Source organism: Sinocyclocheilus grahami, unplaced genomic scaffold (assembly GCF_001515645.1).
Source record: "Sinocyclocheilus grahami isolate Dianchi unplaced genomic scaffold, SAMN03320097.WGS_v1.1 scaffold343.1, whole genome shotgun sequence".
Lineage (NCBI taxonomy): Eukaryota > Metazoa > Chordata > Actinopteri > Cypriniformes > Cyprinidae > Sinocyclocheilus > Sinocyclocheilus grahami.
The window spans coordinates 1,152,096-1,169,845 of NW_015505522.1; the positions used below are offsets into that span (position 1 = coordinate 1,152,096).

Sequence of the window (17,750 nt, forward strand, 5' to 3'; positions counted from 1 at the left end):
ATTTAAAAACGTGGATTCATTAATGAAAAACCGCTGTGTGTTGATCAAAGACGCACAACAGTTCTCCTAGGGCTTTATTTTCATTCGTGAAATTACTGACAATGTGTCTAATTTGAGACACATCTTAATTTGAAGAGGGTAAACTTTATCACTCGACTGAATCTACACATGCATTTTAGGTCTTCTTCCTCCGTCCAAGCAATAAATGCACATATTTGAATGAGCGCTGTAGCGTATTCTTAAACCGCTCCGGTAATGTCAATACGATTCATTTCAGGGGCTGCCAAAATTATATTTTAAAATCAGCCAGGGCTATAGAAATGCATATTAATATTTACAAGTAAATCTCCATATTACGCATAGGCTAGCCGTATTTCTATCTGACCCCCCCCTACATCTAGTTTTGACGTCCATCAAGCCTTCTTTAGGGGGGTCTGACCCCCCCAAGCACATATTAATATCTTGGGGGCCGTTCACACAGAACACGTTTTTCAAATCCAAGCATTGCAAGCTTTTGTTTACAGAAGCAAGTTGGCATGAAAACTGTTTTATTTGATGGCAATGTGGCAGATGCATTCTGTGATGCGATTTTACTAATAAAAACAAAATAAGGCAAAGCTGAAAAAATGCACATACGAGGAGGTCAGAAAGTACCGGCATTTGACTTGAGTTCACTTGAGTTTGACTTGAGGTGGAGTATCACAAAGTTACTATATTTTAAATGTACTAAATTGCAACGTCATTATTACATACGTGTAATCATGAAAATATTCCAAAGACAATTGATTAGTGAAAATGTAATATGTAATTGATTTGAAAAGTAACGGCAAACTTCAAAAAGCTGCATGAAATGAGATGATATTTATGTATGTTGCACAAACCTGTGGGTTAGTGGTTGGTTCATTAAAAGTGATGCTTGCAGAGTTGCAGTTCTTCTCTCACTTATCAACACATTCCTACAGTAATAAAGGTCTGCTGAGACTTAATAAAGCAACAAAAGGAAACTCTGATTGTCAGATATCTCCTGTTTTTGTGGTCTGTTTCTATCCAGCGCCTTTATTTATGAGGGGTTCCAGTATGAACACACAGTTTGATTAGTTAGAAGCATCTATTTCCGCCCAGAGGAACTGGAAGGTCAGTGAAGGCCAGCCAGTTCAGTTTCCTCTCTAGGTTTAGATGTTCCTCTGAAATGTGAGTATATAGTGCGTTCATTGGATTTATTTTAAGAGCACCTACAGAATGATGAGTTTTTGCAGTGATGGTCCGAGTGGAGTCTGTGTCCCAGATAACCAGATCACTGTCCGAGCCCACGGCTATCCGACCCTTGCGTGGATAAAGGTTGAGGATCTTGGCAGCATTGGTGCTTGTCACAGCGACAAACATGTTCTCATCCATTTTACCAGATACCTGAGCAAAGGAAAAACAGACAGCTGAGAATCAAACACAGTGCTTTGGAGCTTTAACGGTACACTTATGAGAAGAAGGTAATGTATATAAGATTTAGGGCACTATTTTCACATCCACATTAGGGTACAAATGAGTGAATTAACTCTTTTCCCGCCAGCATGTTTTTATCAGATTTCATGGCCCCCAAATATTTTGTTGTATGAATATCTGAACATGCAATTTGTTAAAAGAAAGAACGGAGCCTTTGCTTTTAAACAAAACAACCCGTTTTGTTCTAGCTTCATGCATTCTTTTTTATCAACACTTGAAGATGGGTAAGTTGCATGAAAAAAGCTAAATTTTAAACAAAAAGCTGAGAAGATCGGGTACATCCAGATGGGATTCAGATCAAAATATAGACTTAGTAGATTGAGTCCATCAACACGCCCAAAGCTTCCCAGTCCTAGACCACTTCCTAGGTTGGCATTTAATTCAATAATGTTATTCAGTTTTGATTTATTTGCTGTTTAATGTTTGATGATCACGTTATTTTACATATGCACTGCTTACATATGTGATCGCTTGTTTGTGTGGGTGCTTCACTTGTGTTTTATCCAAGTGTGCCGCACAAATCGAAATGTGAAGCCAAAACATTTTGATTGCCATCTGGTGGCTGGCTGCAGTATAGGTCATAAACCCCGCCCTCTCCACGTAAACAAATGGGATGTGAGCCAAACTAAATAATCAAATTACATTTCAAATCATTTTTTTCCAAAAATGGTTTCTATCATTTTAGACAGTTCTTATCACACCGATGTATGTTCAAGCGTTTGTTTTTCTATTAGGTTTGCTTTTAGTTTATGGTATAAAAACGGGGTGTGGTGTCATGATTGTGAGCTTGTGATTGGGTCTGCGGAAGTTTGGGCGGGACTTTGATGGCTCCATCTCCAAACAAATCAATACTGCACAGACTCAGGCTTCAAAATATGTGACCTTGGAGCACAAAACCAGTCATAAGGGTCAATTTTCTCGAAATTGAGATTTCATATAATCTGAAAGCTGAATAAATAGCTTTCCATTGATGTATGGTTTGCTAGGATAGGACAATATTTGGCCGAGATACAACTATTTGAAAAACTGGAATCTGAGGGTGCAAAAAAATCTAAATATTGAGAAAATCGCCTTTAAATTTGTCCAAATGAAGTTCTTAGCAATGCATATTACTAATCAAAAATTAAGGTTTGATATATTTACAGTAGGAAATTTACAAAATATCTTCATGGAACATGATCTTTACTTAATATTCTAATGATTTTTGGCATAAAAGAAAAATCTATAATTTTGACCCATACAATGTATTGTTGGCTATTGCTACAAACATACCCCAGCGACTTAAGACTGGTTTTGGGCTCCAGGGTCACATATGTCATTGGCGCAAGATGGCACCGGCCATACTGGGATGTTTTGGCCATCTTATTTTACAGTCTATGGTTTGATCCAGAGATTCAGTACTCTTTTAGAAGATGTGTAATAGTGCCCCCCTACCGTATAAAGCTGGAAAATTCTGTCAATGGTGGGGAAAGAGTTAATGTATTGAGTAAGTATTCCGATATTTTATATTTTCTGGATCTAAGAAAGGGAAGTAGAATGATCCTCACCACAGCCTTGTCCCAGATGACAGACATCCTCTCCTCCGCTCCGTTGACTCCTTCAGGAATCTGAGTGAAGTCGTCTTTCCCTATGGCCTTCTGAGCCACAGAGAATGTGCAGTGAGCGCTGCCCACCACCGACAGATCACCACTGAAACACACAGACACGTCACTTCACTGACTATAATGTTTATGTAACAGACAGCACTTTGAAATTCATGGAATTTAGCCTAAAATTATAAATAGTACAGCTATAACAAGTCAGATTGTTGGGGTCTGCGCTACAGTGCTGTGGTATCACATGAGCAAGAGTGTTACTGTTCTGTATATCAGGGGCCTCGTTTATAAAGCACTGTGTAGAAACCGTCCCACATTGATTGATGATTCAGTGAATGAACATACACGTTTTTTGTGCCTCTTTCAGATGTGAAAATCATAAATTGCAAATGAGCTTGAATTTGTGCGTAGCTGAATAGTTTCAGATCTCTGCCTTGCAGACGACCCCTAATTAATGTCATTAACATATAACAGAGCACCAGTCAATGTCCAAATCCTTTACTTGAGAATGGCGGGTGTCAAGAATTGCGTCGATTTCCAGATACCTGCAGTACTCGGAAACTGTAAAGTGTGTACGCCTGCTTGGACCCAGACTTGCCACAAAGCACTTTTCCACGTCAAAGACCGTTTTTTATATGAAAGTTGGTGTGGATTTCAGCGTACACACTCTAAGATCAAATCTGTGTGTGTGCACGTTTTATAAATGAAGCCCCAGAAGTTCTGAACAAATTATTATTAGTATTGTTCAATAACTACATTGAGTGAATTGTTCAATGACTACATTGAGTGAATTATTCTACATTGAGTGAATTGTTCAATGACTACATTGAGTGAATTGTTAAATGAGTAAATTGAGTGAATTATTTAATGACTAATACATTTTAGGTATACAAATTTCTGCCTACACTGCAAAGTGTAGTAAAGTGGTACTTTAAAGGGATATTTCTACCTTATTTAACCCATATGAAGTAGTTTTGGTGGTAAACATTAATGTAGTTAGGTTGATTCAGATATACTAAAATAATGTTTTTGACATTATTATTATTTTTTATTATTATATGTATCCCAGCATCTCTTGCCATAAGTAGAGACCTTGGATGGATGGCCAGTCCATCAGTGAAATATTTTACAATAAACTTCAAATATCAACTATATTGTTTTTCACATTTTCAATCAATTACTTCTAGTCAATGGTTTTGTAGTCTATAAGTTAATAGACCCACCGGTTAAGAACTAACTGACAGAACTGTATTGTAAAATGATGTAATATATTTTAGGATATGATTGTGTTACCTGGCCAACAGGGTGTTTAGGTAGTCAGGAGTGGTTGGGTCAGGACTGAGGGGTGGTGAGGTCACAAAAGACGCCGCCTTTGCCCAGTTCTTGCTCCAATAATGAGTCCCATCGGTTCCCAAACTGGCCGTGATCGGCTCGCCAAACACCACATTACCTAGAAACAAACATGATCTTCTGGTCTAAATATGACCTTCAGTGTAAATCTACAATATGTTTTCTTTGTCCTCCAGCCAAAAATCATGCGTTCAAATGTTCAGAAAAGTACCAGCACACTTCTCCTCAATAAACCCCATGATCTGAGCACAAACGGTGTGGGATGAATTATATGAGCAGGGGCTTGTTCAAATCCCTAAACCTATGTATGAGCAGTTTCACCAGTGATGCTTGTCATAGCAAGTAAATGAATCAAAGACCTTTGCAAAACTCATTAAAAGCACTGAGAGGATGAAACTGCACAGAACTAACTTATAAATCTCCACTGACACAAAGATTTTAGTCTCCATTCAGGACAGTCAGAAAGAATAAGAGGCAAAGTCTAGAATGTCACAGGTTTGTGTCCCTTTTAAAGACAGTGATTAAGCACCCAATTAAAGAGTGATGAATAGCGTAATAGAGATTGTAAGACATGTTACCACACTTTTGGGAATGCTATAGCAACCATTTCAGAGACATAAAACTGTTGCACACTACACTTTATTAAATAATTAGTTTGCCCAAAAATGGGAATTTTGTAATCCTTTACTAACAACATTCCAAAACCATAAGACTGTCATTCATCTTCAAAAAGACAAATGTAAATATTTTTTTATGAAATCTGGGAGATCTTTCCATTGAAAGTCCATTCACCCAATTTTTTCACAGTCATGGTCGCTTTATATGATTTAATTTTAGTGTTTAATCACATATAAACACTGATCAATGCCCATACACAGAGCACATGAAATGTGGTATTATGTGAAGCTCAAAAGTGAACCAGTGAATCATTTTTTCCCTGTGTATCAAGCAAGGACATCGGAGCTTCCGTATCTGAATCTGAATGCATGCATGCATGCAATGCAATGCATGTAATTAATTTGATGAATTTAATCATTTTACAGCCCTGTGATTTATTCATTTATTTTTTCGAAATTCCTTCTTTTTGATTTCACCAACAAAACACCAGTATACAGCTTTTGAATGAGTAAACAAATGACCATTTTAATTTTTGGCTGAATTATTTCTTTAAGTAATTTTACAGAATCTACACTGGGAATAACTGAACTGAAGTCCACAAATAAAAGCCAGAGGAGAAACTTCATCTGTGATTAACTGGCATATCATGCAAATAATAAAACATTTTGTTTTTAAATTATACGTTTACAGCCTTAACATTTACACTTGTTTATTTTCATTTGAAAAACCATAGTTGTCTCAAATAATATTGGCTGGCTTCTGTACTCCTGAGAACTTGACACTTCTCTAAAACTGTGCCGCTCAATGCTTAAATTGTTAAGAAAAACTTCTTATCATGGAAGAGTCCTTTTACATGCATTGCATCTGGTTAGGTCACTGTATGAGTCTCCCACAGCAAGAGCATTGCATCTGAATGATTTACAGTAACTAAACAGCAAGAGCTATTATAATGATGGATTGTGGAACCTTTACAACAGACCGGCCATTGCATATAAAATAAACATTTCACAGAATGCAAATAATGTATAGACAGCTAACATATAATTAAATGACAAATTACTAATAATACATTTATAATAATTAAACTGTTATTTACACACATGCCACACAGTTGTATCCAACCGAAGGTAATTACTGTAATGAATATATATATATATATATATATATATGTCAACAGAGGTTTATTTAACTCAGATGAGATGTGTAAACGAGTCCACATCTGTGAAAGCTCAAGCGTTACGCTGCTGACATGCTCATGCTGTGATTTCTTATTTTATCAGACGTTTCATCGTTTTCTGCACCTTGTTTCCCAGGAACCTCAGCTCACTCCGAAACTTCTCCAGAACATTGTTTGTATTCACACAATTCTACATGAAATGTGGTAAATATTACAAATTGTGTCGTCAAAAGTACACAATAAGCGACTAATCAGCAGCTGCTTTCAAACATTCACATATCCGTGAGAACGCTCTGTGAAGAGAGTCAAAGGTTTCCATTTACAATGTGTTTTTGCAACATAGCTCTTGTAGCCAATCACAGACATGTTTGTGGAGCATGTGAGCACAACGGCTAATCAGAGCCTTTCAAGTCAGACGTAAGTTGCAAATCGTTTCGTAACAAAACAAGTATAAACATGATGTAAACGAGATTCATTGCGCAGTACAGAAAGATTTGTTTTATTGTAATGGGAGTTTGATTTCGTGATAACCACAGACCTGACACTTGTTCTGTTACCTGTGTTTCTTTGTCATTTTATTACATTCATTTGATCTTTTTAATGCAACGTAATTACAAAATCGTACAATATTTAACGTCTACATGCTAATGTTTTAACATCATTTACTTATTATTATCAATAGCAGTAACAGATTTTATTTATTTAATATTTTTACTTTCAATAGTTAAATAAAAAAAATACTTGCAACAGTTTTTGCTATAGTACTGAAAGTGGTGCTGAGAACTGTGGGATTTTACTGGTTTATTGGTACGGACTAATAAGAATTAAATAAGAATAGAATCTGTCCATTATTCCAAAAAATATATAGACATTGATATTCATATTGTTAGATAGATATTGTTTGGAATTGGCCACACATTACTCAGTAATAGTAATTAACTACATGTTCTTACTATTTGGTTAGGATTAGGGTTTAATTTAGGGTTACTTGCATGTAATTACGCATAATTTATCGTTATTATAATAAGTACAGTACATGTAAAATGTGTAATAAGGACACCTTAAAATAAAGTGTTACCTTATTTATTTATTTATGTGTTTGTTTTATTTGATGATTTACCACCCTAGTGAAATATAAATATACTAAACCATATTTGAACTACATTTATTTCATGCTAAGTATACTACAAATACATTTACATATATATGTACTTAATAAAAATACCCTGCAATTGTACTTCTAGTATACTAAACTGGTATACTTAGTCCGCTAAATTGGAACAACTAATTTTGTACTTAATGCACTTTAAGTAGTGCTGAAGTCCAACTAAAGATATACTGAAGTATTTGATGGTGCTAAAGTAGAACTACTGCGAGTATACTTCAGGCACACTTGAAATATCTTACATTTAAAGACCGATATTATTCAAAAATCATACAATCATCATCAGTAGTGACATTAAAACACATTTTAGGCTAAATATTGAGAAATGTGCATTGTGCACAAGTAGTACTCCAAATAAAGTTTCATTAGAATTTTTCTCGAGCAATGTCAGTAAATAAATAAAAGTGAATTTATAACAGCTAAGGGGCGTTGATAAGCACAACGTGAAGCGGAGCTAAAACCTCTTAGCTGTTATAAATTCACTGTAAACCACGGCTTCACGGGGGTTACTGATTTTATAAAACGGTTATTCCATATACGTAGTAAGGTTTCACAAAATAAAACGGAGCAAATAAAGTGTAGTACTTAATAAAAATACCCTGCAATTGTACTTCTAGTATACTAAACTGGTATACTTAGTCCGCTAAATTGGAACAACTAATTTTGTACTTAATGCACTTTAAGTAGTGCTGAAGTCCAACTAAAGATATACTGAAGTATTTGATGGTGCTAAAGTAGAACTACTGCGAGTATACTTCAGGCACACTTGAAATATCTTACATTTAAAGACCGATATTATTCAAAAATCATACAATCATCATCAGTAGTGACATTAAAACACATTTTAGGCTAAATATCGAGAAATGTGCATTGTGCACAAGTAGTACTCCAAATAAAGTTTCATTAGAATTTTTCTCGAGCAATGTCAGTAAATAAATAAAAGTGAATTTATAACAGCTAAGGGGCGTTGTTAAGCACGACGTGAAGCGGAGCTAAAACCTCATAGCTGTTATAAATTCACTGTAAACCACGGCTTCACGGGGGTTACTGATTTTATAAAACGGTTATTCCATATACGTAGTAAGGTTTCACAAAATAAAACGGAGCAAATAAAGTGTAATGGTAATAAAAACAGTATTCTTCCAGCAAACAATGTAGCTTCTCAGAAACAGTTGTGGTTGCTACAAAGTGGTTGCCGAGCAACATACAAACGTAAACAAAGGTGTACGTTACTTTGTAGCGTCATTTACAACAGCTTCGAACACGGCTCAGCCAATCAGAGTCAAGGACCGGAACTCTCCGCTTTATAACATGTTATATAGATTTGAACTGTACTTAGTAAACTGATTGCTGATCAGGATTTAAATGTGATAGTGTGTACCTTTTTTCCTGGCCTGTGAGATAATGTCAGCAGCACTCTTGCTCATCACGCGGGTCACGTAGAGAGGACAGTTGGTTTGACTGCCAATAGTGACGGCTCGAAACACCGCTTCAGCCTCCAGCTACACACACACACACACACACACACAACACACAGATTCAGCCTAACTCAAAAGTTCCCCTCCCCACTTTCTTGGCTGACCTCAATAAAGCCATCATGTCTGCGAAAGATCACTGATGCCAGACTAATTAAATCTGTGGGGCGGGACATTTTTCAACATGAAATCAGATTGATGCAACTGATTTAACACAAGTTCTGTGTCTTATTGTGAGTTTTGCATTGAGAATTGGGCCTGCAGTGATGTTATAGCACGAACAAACCCCCACATAGGACAGCATACAGCTGTGTTTGTGCTCACTGACCTCCTCTGGACGGCTGAGAACGTGTCCCTCGGGTCCGGTGATGCCCATCTCCAGCATACGGTTCTGCTCCTGAACAACACAGTCGAGATGAGTCGCTTTTCTGTCACTCTTTGCATTGCACTTGTATTATTCGTGCTTTTTTAACATGATGTGGTGCATGAACAATGTCATTAAAGAAAACATGGAAACTGTGTAATCATTTACTTTGAGGAACACCAATTTTTTCAGGAAGATCAGCTCTTTTCCATATCACAATGAATAATATAATGTGACCACAGCTAGCTTTCCAAATAACATTGTTCTTAAGATGAGCCTAACTGTTATTTTACATTGTTTTATGATTGAGCGATGACTGGTTTCCAAACCAGCATGCATATCACTTGTTTAAGTTCATACTGCATGCATATACATATCACTTGTTTAAATTCACAGCTTAAGCCAAAACGCATCTGTACTGTAAGTCCAAAAGTTTGTCCTTTCATTATGAAGACGGCATGAAAAGGCTGCAAATGTGGAAATCGCATATGTTGAGGCGGCAAAAGCTCTCCACCACGGTAGAAAAATAATAATGGCTTTGTTGAGACCGCGTTTCAGAAATGTTGCTCTATTTTATAATTAATGACAGTAATAAATGCATTTGCAATGTTCAGGATTGCTATGAGTGACTCTGGATTTGCTATTCACCTGTAATTAAATAAAATCAAATATACCTTAATGTTATTTCTATTGGAAAACACTTCTATGTTGTGTATTTAAATATAATTGTTTGTACACAGTTATAATGATATAGTTGCAATCTACTACATTTACAATATATTATCTTTAAATGTAACACACTACAGTTACAATTATAATCAAGTACTTTACATGTGCTTCAGTATGTTAGTCAACATATCAAAATAAGTGTGCTTCTTTAAAGCACAACAAAAGATTATTATTAATTAATGAAATATTTAAAATGTAAATAAAAGTACAGTTTTTAATTGAAGATTTGTACAAAGTTTTTAAAGCCCTTTTACTTAAGTGTGTTAAGAAATATAGACATTAAGATTAAATGACGCATAAGTGGCCTTTTATTTCATTAATATTATATTATCTGCAAGTACAGTTTTTAAAAATATACTTTCAAGATTTCAATACAATTACACATTTAAAACAATTAAGCGCACTTATTTTCACAAGGAAGTGTCATACGAAGCACTTTTATAAAACCTTTTTGGAGCTTGACAGTTACTAATGAATTGCTGTTTTACTGAGAAAAAAATAATGCATGGATAAGCATGTGTGAGTTTTAAGTTGTCACGCTACGGTGAGATAAACGCACGAAGAAGATGCAAATAGTCTTTAATAAATCCACACAAGGGTAAATCCAGGACAGAACAATGAGGATAATTAACCAGACACACCTGAACTAAACGACACGATCAAACATGGGTCACAGAACACATGAGGAATAAAAACACAACAAAAGTTCAAGGGGGTGTTTCTTTCTCATTAAAGAAACACGCAGCACTGCTTTTCCTGTGTTCGCATTTCTCATCTAATTCACTTTAGGAATACACGGTTACAAAATAACCGAGAGGCATTCAAAGTAATGCATGCCACATCTCTCACAAAACACTGAAAATAGAGAGCGTTTTATTGATTCTGGATCCGGTTCCAATCAACAGTTACTGTACCTAAGTGCTTCTGTTATATATTCTGTTTGTAATGTTAAAGAAGAAAGAATCTCTGATGATTGAAAAGCTATTTTTATTGCCGTCATTGTCATCAGAAGGAGAGCGTTTAACAGTAAATCAGAGAGAAAATGAGCTCGGATGCATATTTTAGAACAATGTTCTGACCATATTTGTGGAAGAATGCAGAATAATTAAATTCCCCAGCCATCTACTAACAACAGCTCCTGACTACAGAAAAAAGGAATAAGCTCTCTGATATGCCATGCTCCAACATGAAAAATGCAGAAGAAAGGAAAATGCGTTCTTTAATGTAAAGTGTAGCGAGTAAAGCCAAATAAACTGCATTGCTATGCCTCTTCAAGAGGTCGTAAATTGCATTTAATTAATTTATAATGTTTCCTGATGTGCACTTAAGATCAAGGCTCAATGGAAACGCCCACTGCTGTGATTGGCTGACATCTTTGCATATGAAATGAGCAGTACATGTGGAGCTCTCTCAGAAACTTTTACTGCGTGTTTACTGCAACAGCTGCCAAGATAAACTAATGTTGAAAGTGTTGATTATAGCTAGCATTGTATTTAAAGCATCGAAGGTTGCAGCCGAACACAGTCATGTCTACTGACGCACAATGATCACAGTGATCTTCTTATTGCAACATACTTTTATCATAACGAACACAGTGAGAACAGTGTCATCGATTATAACGGACGTTTTGGTAAAAGTGCAGAAATCAAATCACTGATAGATTCTTGCTACTTCGGCGATTATAAAGAGAACCATCTCTGATTGCTGTCTGTATACAAAATAATCACAATATAGAGAACAGATGGTTTTCACACTACTGACAGGAACGAGTCTCGATTTACTAATGCGTAAATGAACGTCTAAGAACGTCTTTACACGAGTCCTTACATATTCACATCTCAAGATTTGTTTACAAATAAGTTTTTTGCACCAAAAATGCTCTTTCTTTAGTTAACAGCAGTATGGCTCTTGCGATCGATGGACTCCTCCTCGATTCCATACGCCGATGACACACATTAATGGTAACGTCTTTGGATTCTCCATTTCATGACCCCTTTAATATTCATAAGGTTCACGTACCTCAGCAATTATTTCTCCATTTTCAGCGTGCACCTGTGCAATTCCTCCATGCTCTCCAAGGAAGGTGAAGATCTCATAAAGCTGTTCATGCACACAGAAAAATAGAGTGAAAATAGCTTTAAAATAACTTTTTTGTAACAATGAGATCAAGTAAACGGAAATCTAGTCTAATCTTGATTTTATAGAAAATGTATGCATTTTTCATCAAATTAGGTAATGGGAGAATAACGATTATATATTGGTACGTAGTACTTTTATATGCACCAATATATAAATAATCATTAATAAATGGCTAAATTATTCTACATTCAAAATGCTGTGAGGAGAGATTTTGTGAACAAAAAAACAACATTGTTACACAAACAAAAGTCATTTTTAAGGGTGAGATCAGATAGAAATAACTCCCAACAGAAAGAATGAAAGAATGTGTATATCCACAACACTATTCTGTTTTTTACAAACAAACAAATAAATAAATTCATACATAAATATATATTTCTTTATAATCATTTCATTAGCTTACCTCACTGTTGCTCATCTGATAGAGGTCTTTATAAGCCATATAGACCTGGAAAGAGTTCACTCCTATTTGGACAGAACAAAAAAATCTGAAAACATAAACTCTGCCAGCATTCACATTCACATTTTCATTTCCATAATGTTCTGCATTTCTTATTCTCAAACTAGAAAAAAAAAGCAGGGTGGGGATTTTATCCATCATGAATTAATTGAATGGTGAAAATACCAGAATGCATGGGGCAAAAAAACTTTAAACAATATAAAGTGATGAATCACGCTCAGTAAGACCAGAGATGTGGAATTTTTATGTTGACTTTTAAAGTCAAGATAGTAAAAATAAAAAAAAATGCTTTTGAAAATTCTGCACCTGAAAATAGATGTCACTATTAATATCGATTAATTATAATCCTTTTTTTTTTTAACTATAAAATGCTCTACTCTACTAAAAGCACATTAGTTTGCACACGGTAATATGCAGCAGAACAGATTCTGTGCTCATTTGTAGGTTAAGCTGTAATAAAGCAGCATCGTTTTCAGAAATAATACAAATTACCAAAAATAACTTGTCAAATCACAACACATTCCCTCTGGGATATTGCACTGCTTATATTTATAACTTCAGAGGGTTTTTTTAGTATGCTGGACCATTTTTGAACAATTCCTTAATTACTACTAATAAATGGCTAATATTCTAGTAATATGCATGCTAATAAGCAACTAGTTAAGAGACCAAGTTACCAAAAACCAAAACTGAACTATTTTAATGGCTGCAAAAGCAGTTGTGTAAAGAGAGAAAAAAGCCGAGAATTCGGATAAGCTGTGGGACTAGGGCCGGACTAGGGCCTAGATTTGAGGCCCGTGCAGGGCTCTATTCGTTCCCTCGTTTCAATTAAAAGTTCCCCCTCGGCCTGGCGGGCCCTCAATATGCACCTGGTGTGTAAGCAATGTTAAAAAAGTGTAATAGTAAAAGATCTCCCACCTTTTTCCTTAATGAGACTCAGGACCTCTTGTTTGATGCTGTCGTTCCAGTGGGTGATGTCCACATGCAGAGAGTAATCACAGCAGGCTTTCTCATCTGCCCACTCACGCCAGCGCTCGAACGCCTCCACCAGACTAGAGCCCGGCTCCGGGATCACATGATCCACTGCAGGAGACACACACGAGAGGCAGTTCACACTCCTATTCAGACAACACAGCTCATATGTGTCCCTGGAGCACAAAAGCAGTGTTAAGTCGCTGGGGTATATTTGTAGCAATAGCCAACATTACAAAATTATAGATTTTTCTTGTATGCCAAAAATCATAGATCATGTTGTATGAAGATATTTTGTAAACGTCCTACCGTAAATATATCAAAACTTAATGTTTGATTAGTAATATGCATTGCTAAGAACTTCATTTGAACAAATTTAAAGATGATTTTCTCAATATTTAGATTGTTTTGCACCCTCAGATTCCAGATTTTCAAATAGTTGTATCTCAGCCAAATATTGTCCTATACATCACTGGAAAGATTATTTATTCAGCTTTCAGATGATGTATAAATCACCTACACCAAATAATGTTCTTTTTAGCAACAATATATGACCCCTTTAAAAACAGCAAACTCTTTGGTTAATGGAGTTGTGTTGTTAAATTAATATTTTGTAAAATTTTGGATGAAATCCTCCAACCCCTTGCATGTTAACTCTCCTTGGTTCTGCACATCGTATAGGCAACATGGCATATGTTGGGTTAAAACAGTAAAATTCACTAAAAGGTGACTTTGAACCAACAATAATATCAAATGTAAAATATTTCTTTTTTTCAATTCAAGTTTATTTGTATAGCGCTTTTCACGATGCAAATAGCTGCAAAGCAGCTTTACAGAAAATGTGAGTTTCTACATTATATTTAGTAATAGCTTATCTCAAATGATGTCCATATGGCAGAAATGTACAGTAAAAATCAAGCAGTTAATGTCTTTTTGTCTTTTGAAAGTTGAATTCAAAATCCATTTGTGACCCCTGTGGTTATAGGAACTAGATCCATGTTGGTGTCCATAACAGTTTTTTTTCCATTAGAGTGCCACATCTGTAATATTAGAAATATTTTTGGAATATTTTTGATATCACGATAACATCAAAGTCTTCTTTTACATTTCATTTCAATGCTAAAGTAATATACATTAATCATGTAGCACTATGGTATTTATTAATGTATTATCTGGCACTGCACTATGATGGCGTCAGCATACTTGGCAATAACTTTCTACGTACTTTCTACCTTTTTAGTAATGCACTTAAAGTGGATGGCTAATTTATTGAACAAAGGCGTTATACTGGAATAAATGGCACTGCTTTATACAGCCACTTACTAACACTCTTACAAACTAAATTACAAACACAAAGTCCAATATAACTAGCGGTTTACAGCCGATAAAAGTCATTTGTGCAATATCGGACAGCTTCCGATTATTTAAAAACAGCCAATGATCAGAGCTCATTATTTCCTGTCAATCAAAAGGGGGCGGGCAAACTCGTGATAGGCTTATGGACTCAAATAGACGGTTCTGATTTGTCATGCATGTGATTGGTTACAATGAATGAGCACTGTGCATTCAGACAGGTCTGTAGGCCTGATGCTAATGTGAAGAGATGGATGGCTCTTTTGGGTAGGTCACTGCTGAACAATAATATTGATGTCCAGAGCATCAGACAGAGAAAGAACCACACCTCAGCTCTCCGCAGAGCACAGCACACACAAGAGAAACGCTCTTCAGTAACACATTTAAATATGACAATCTCTTGCGCGATTATTGCACACGTCTTTTCAAAATCACAATATTAAAGAGCAAGTAATAGGCTGTGCGAAATAGTGCGTGCAACGCTCGTGCGACCGGACTGCGCAGTCAGCATCAGCACCACGATGATCTCCGAGACAAAGAGCATCACTGTAAAACCGCAACACTTCACTGCGAATGCTCACAAAAACCTCTCGAAGACCCATGCACACGCACTCTGGCTTTACAAATATCCCTTTAAAATCAGCCTGAGGTCATTGTGTGCTCCTGGATGCATGTAGTGTGTCGCAGGCTCAGTTAAGGGCGTGATTTTTCTTGCTGCAGTACACCGGCTCAGACCCAGCACAGCATTTCCTTTCTTTCTACAATATTCTGAAAAGACTGTAAGAATCAGTATAGTGATAAAAAAAACACAAGCATTATTATTTAGGCATTTTATTGCACATGGAATAGCCTATGCTTCCTTCCAAAAAACACATCTGAATCAGTTTCAATTCCTCACTATCAGTTCAACCCAGCATTCTCTGACACGCCTGCAGCCTGACTTTACTTCTGCTACAGCTCTTGTTACAAACGTACAGATCAAACCCACTCTGAAAGAAAATATGCATGAAAATATGAATATAAATGCATGAACTTACAGTGATCTTTGGGATATTCTTTTTGCCCTGGTAAGACATGGTTTGATCTCGGTTGATGCAGATGTCTTTATTCTGTTCTTTTGCTGATGTTAGTGGTTGCGCACACTGACTGGACTTGATTGTCTGCTTTGCTGGGCTCCTCCCTCAATGTCCAGTCGGGTGTCATGTGTGAGTTTAGCCACCAGGCGGCGCCAACACCAGGGTTGGAAAGCCCGACTCATTTATGCGAATCGGTTCTCTCGAACAGCTCTTAATACTGAATCGGTTCACAAAGTGATTCATATTTACGACATGACGAGTGTTTTAATAAATGTTCATTGTATTTTAAAGTAATCTGAATGTATTTGGACCATCTCTTACACTCATACAGTAGCCACAGTGAAAGCTAATAATAAAAGCACACTGATTCTCATGGCTACTGCAAATTAATAACAGACTGAGAAGGATAGGCTAAGTAGAATGAGATTAATTTTGTAATAATCGCATTCTTTTTACCCATAACAGTAAAAGGCTAATAGTTGTAATGATTTATGCTACTTTCTTCACCCGGATACCAACAAACTCTGCCTTTATTACTTTGAGAACGATGTACGAACCGGGTTCATTTCAAAGAACCGACTCAAAAGAATCATTTGTTAATGAATCGGAATTGCATGTAAACGCTGGTGTCAAGCAGAGATATAAATGTTAAATTGTTAAATATTTTTGTATTTTCACTTACCCGTGGAAACAGAGGCACTTAATGTCGAATGTTTCCTGCCGATTTGGATAAATGAACAAAATAAATCTGATTTGCCAACCCCTGTGAAAAAGAAGTAGGCTTATTTATTATGTAGCTAAATAATAATGCACTTTAAAAGAATATGGAAGTGTGAATTGAATGTAATGTTTTCAGACACTTAACTGAATGCCGGAATTAAATGAAAATGTATTATAATTCACATTTATGCAATAAATGCAATACATATAACTATATATGTAATTTCATGATTTCATGTACTTTACATGTATACATTTAATATGATATTTAACTCACCAAGCTTTCAAAACACGACAAAATATTGTGAAAACATAATCATTTATAATAAAAATCATTCATATGCATTAATATTATATGATCTGCATGTACAGTTTTTTAATATACTTTGAAGGTTTGACGTACACTACAAGTGCATGTTCAATACAATTAAATGCACTTCTTTCTCACAAAAGAGTTTTTAAAATAAGTCTCCCACAATCCTATAAAGTCTGTACAAAGCTTGTTAGCTGCTTCACTGTCTTTAAGACTGAATGTTGTTCCACTGTCTGGAATGTGTTCACAGAGCAGATGCAGAGAGAGAATGCGGTCTAGTTTATCTGTTGAGAAAGTGTATGTTTACTAGCGGGCAAAGACTTTCGTAATCAAGGCCTAGACACTGTCATCATCACAGTGATGATGAACAAAAGAGGAGTGTGGTATTGGTGGCTGACTAAATACTTTTTTGCCCCACTGTATATATACGTACACAAAGTCACATACACACATATATAAACACACACACACACGCACAGACATATATAAACGTACACACACTCACATACACACATATATAAACACACACACGCACACAGACACGCACACGCACACACACACACTCACACACAGACATATAAACGTATACACTCACATACACACATATATAAACACACACGCACACTCACACACAAACGCACATGCACACACACACACACACACACACACACACACTCACACACACACACACACACACACACACACACACACCCACACACACACGCACACACACACCCACACACCCCC

At 36.1% G+C, this 17,750-nt stretch overlaps 1 protein-coding gene across 1 annotated transcript in view; it reads right to left on the reverse strand.

Moving 5' to 3' along the window:
* The window catches only part of LOC107603222 (dihydropyrimidinase-related protein 3), a 25,020-nt gene extending 9,524 nt beyond the window's left edge, over positions 1–15,496 (reverse strand). The window contains exons 1-9 of the mRNA XM_016295964.1: positions 15,412–15,496; positions 13,488–13,652; positions 12,513–12,574; positions 11,990–12,070; positions 9,206–9,274; positions 8,784–8,904; positions 4,386–4,542; positions 3,045–3,186; positions 1,237–1,407 (exon numbers count right to left, since the gene is read on the reverse strand). Of these exons, the coding sequence (XP_016151450.1) occupies positions 1,237–1,407; positions 3,045–3,186; positions 4,386–4,542; positions 8,784–8,904; positions 9,206–9,274; positions 11,990–12,070; positions 12,513–12,574; positions 13,488–13,652; positions 15,412–15,496 (1,053 nt within the window). The remainder of the gene's footprint in view (positions 1–1,236; positions 1,408–3,044; positions 3,187–4,385; positions 4,543–8,783; positions 8,905–9,205; positions 9,275–11,989; positions 12,071–12,512; positions 12,575–13,487; positions 13,653–15,411) is intronic.
* Between the last annotated feature and the right edge of the window lie 2,254 nt (positions 15,497–17,750).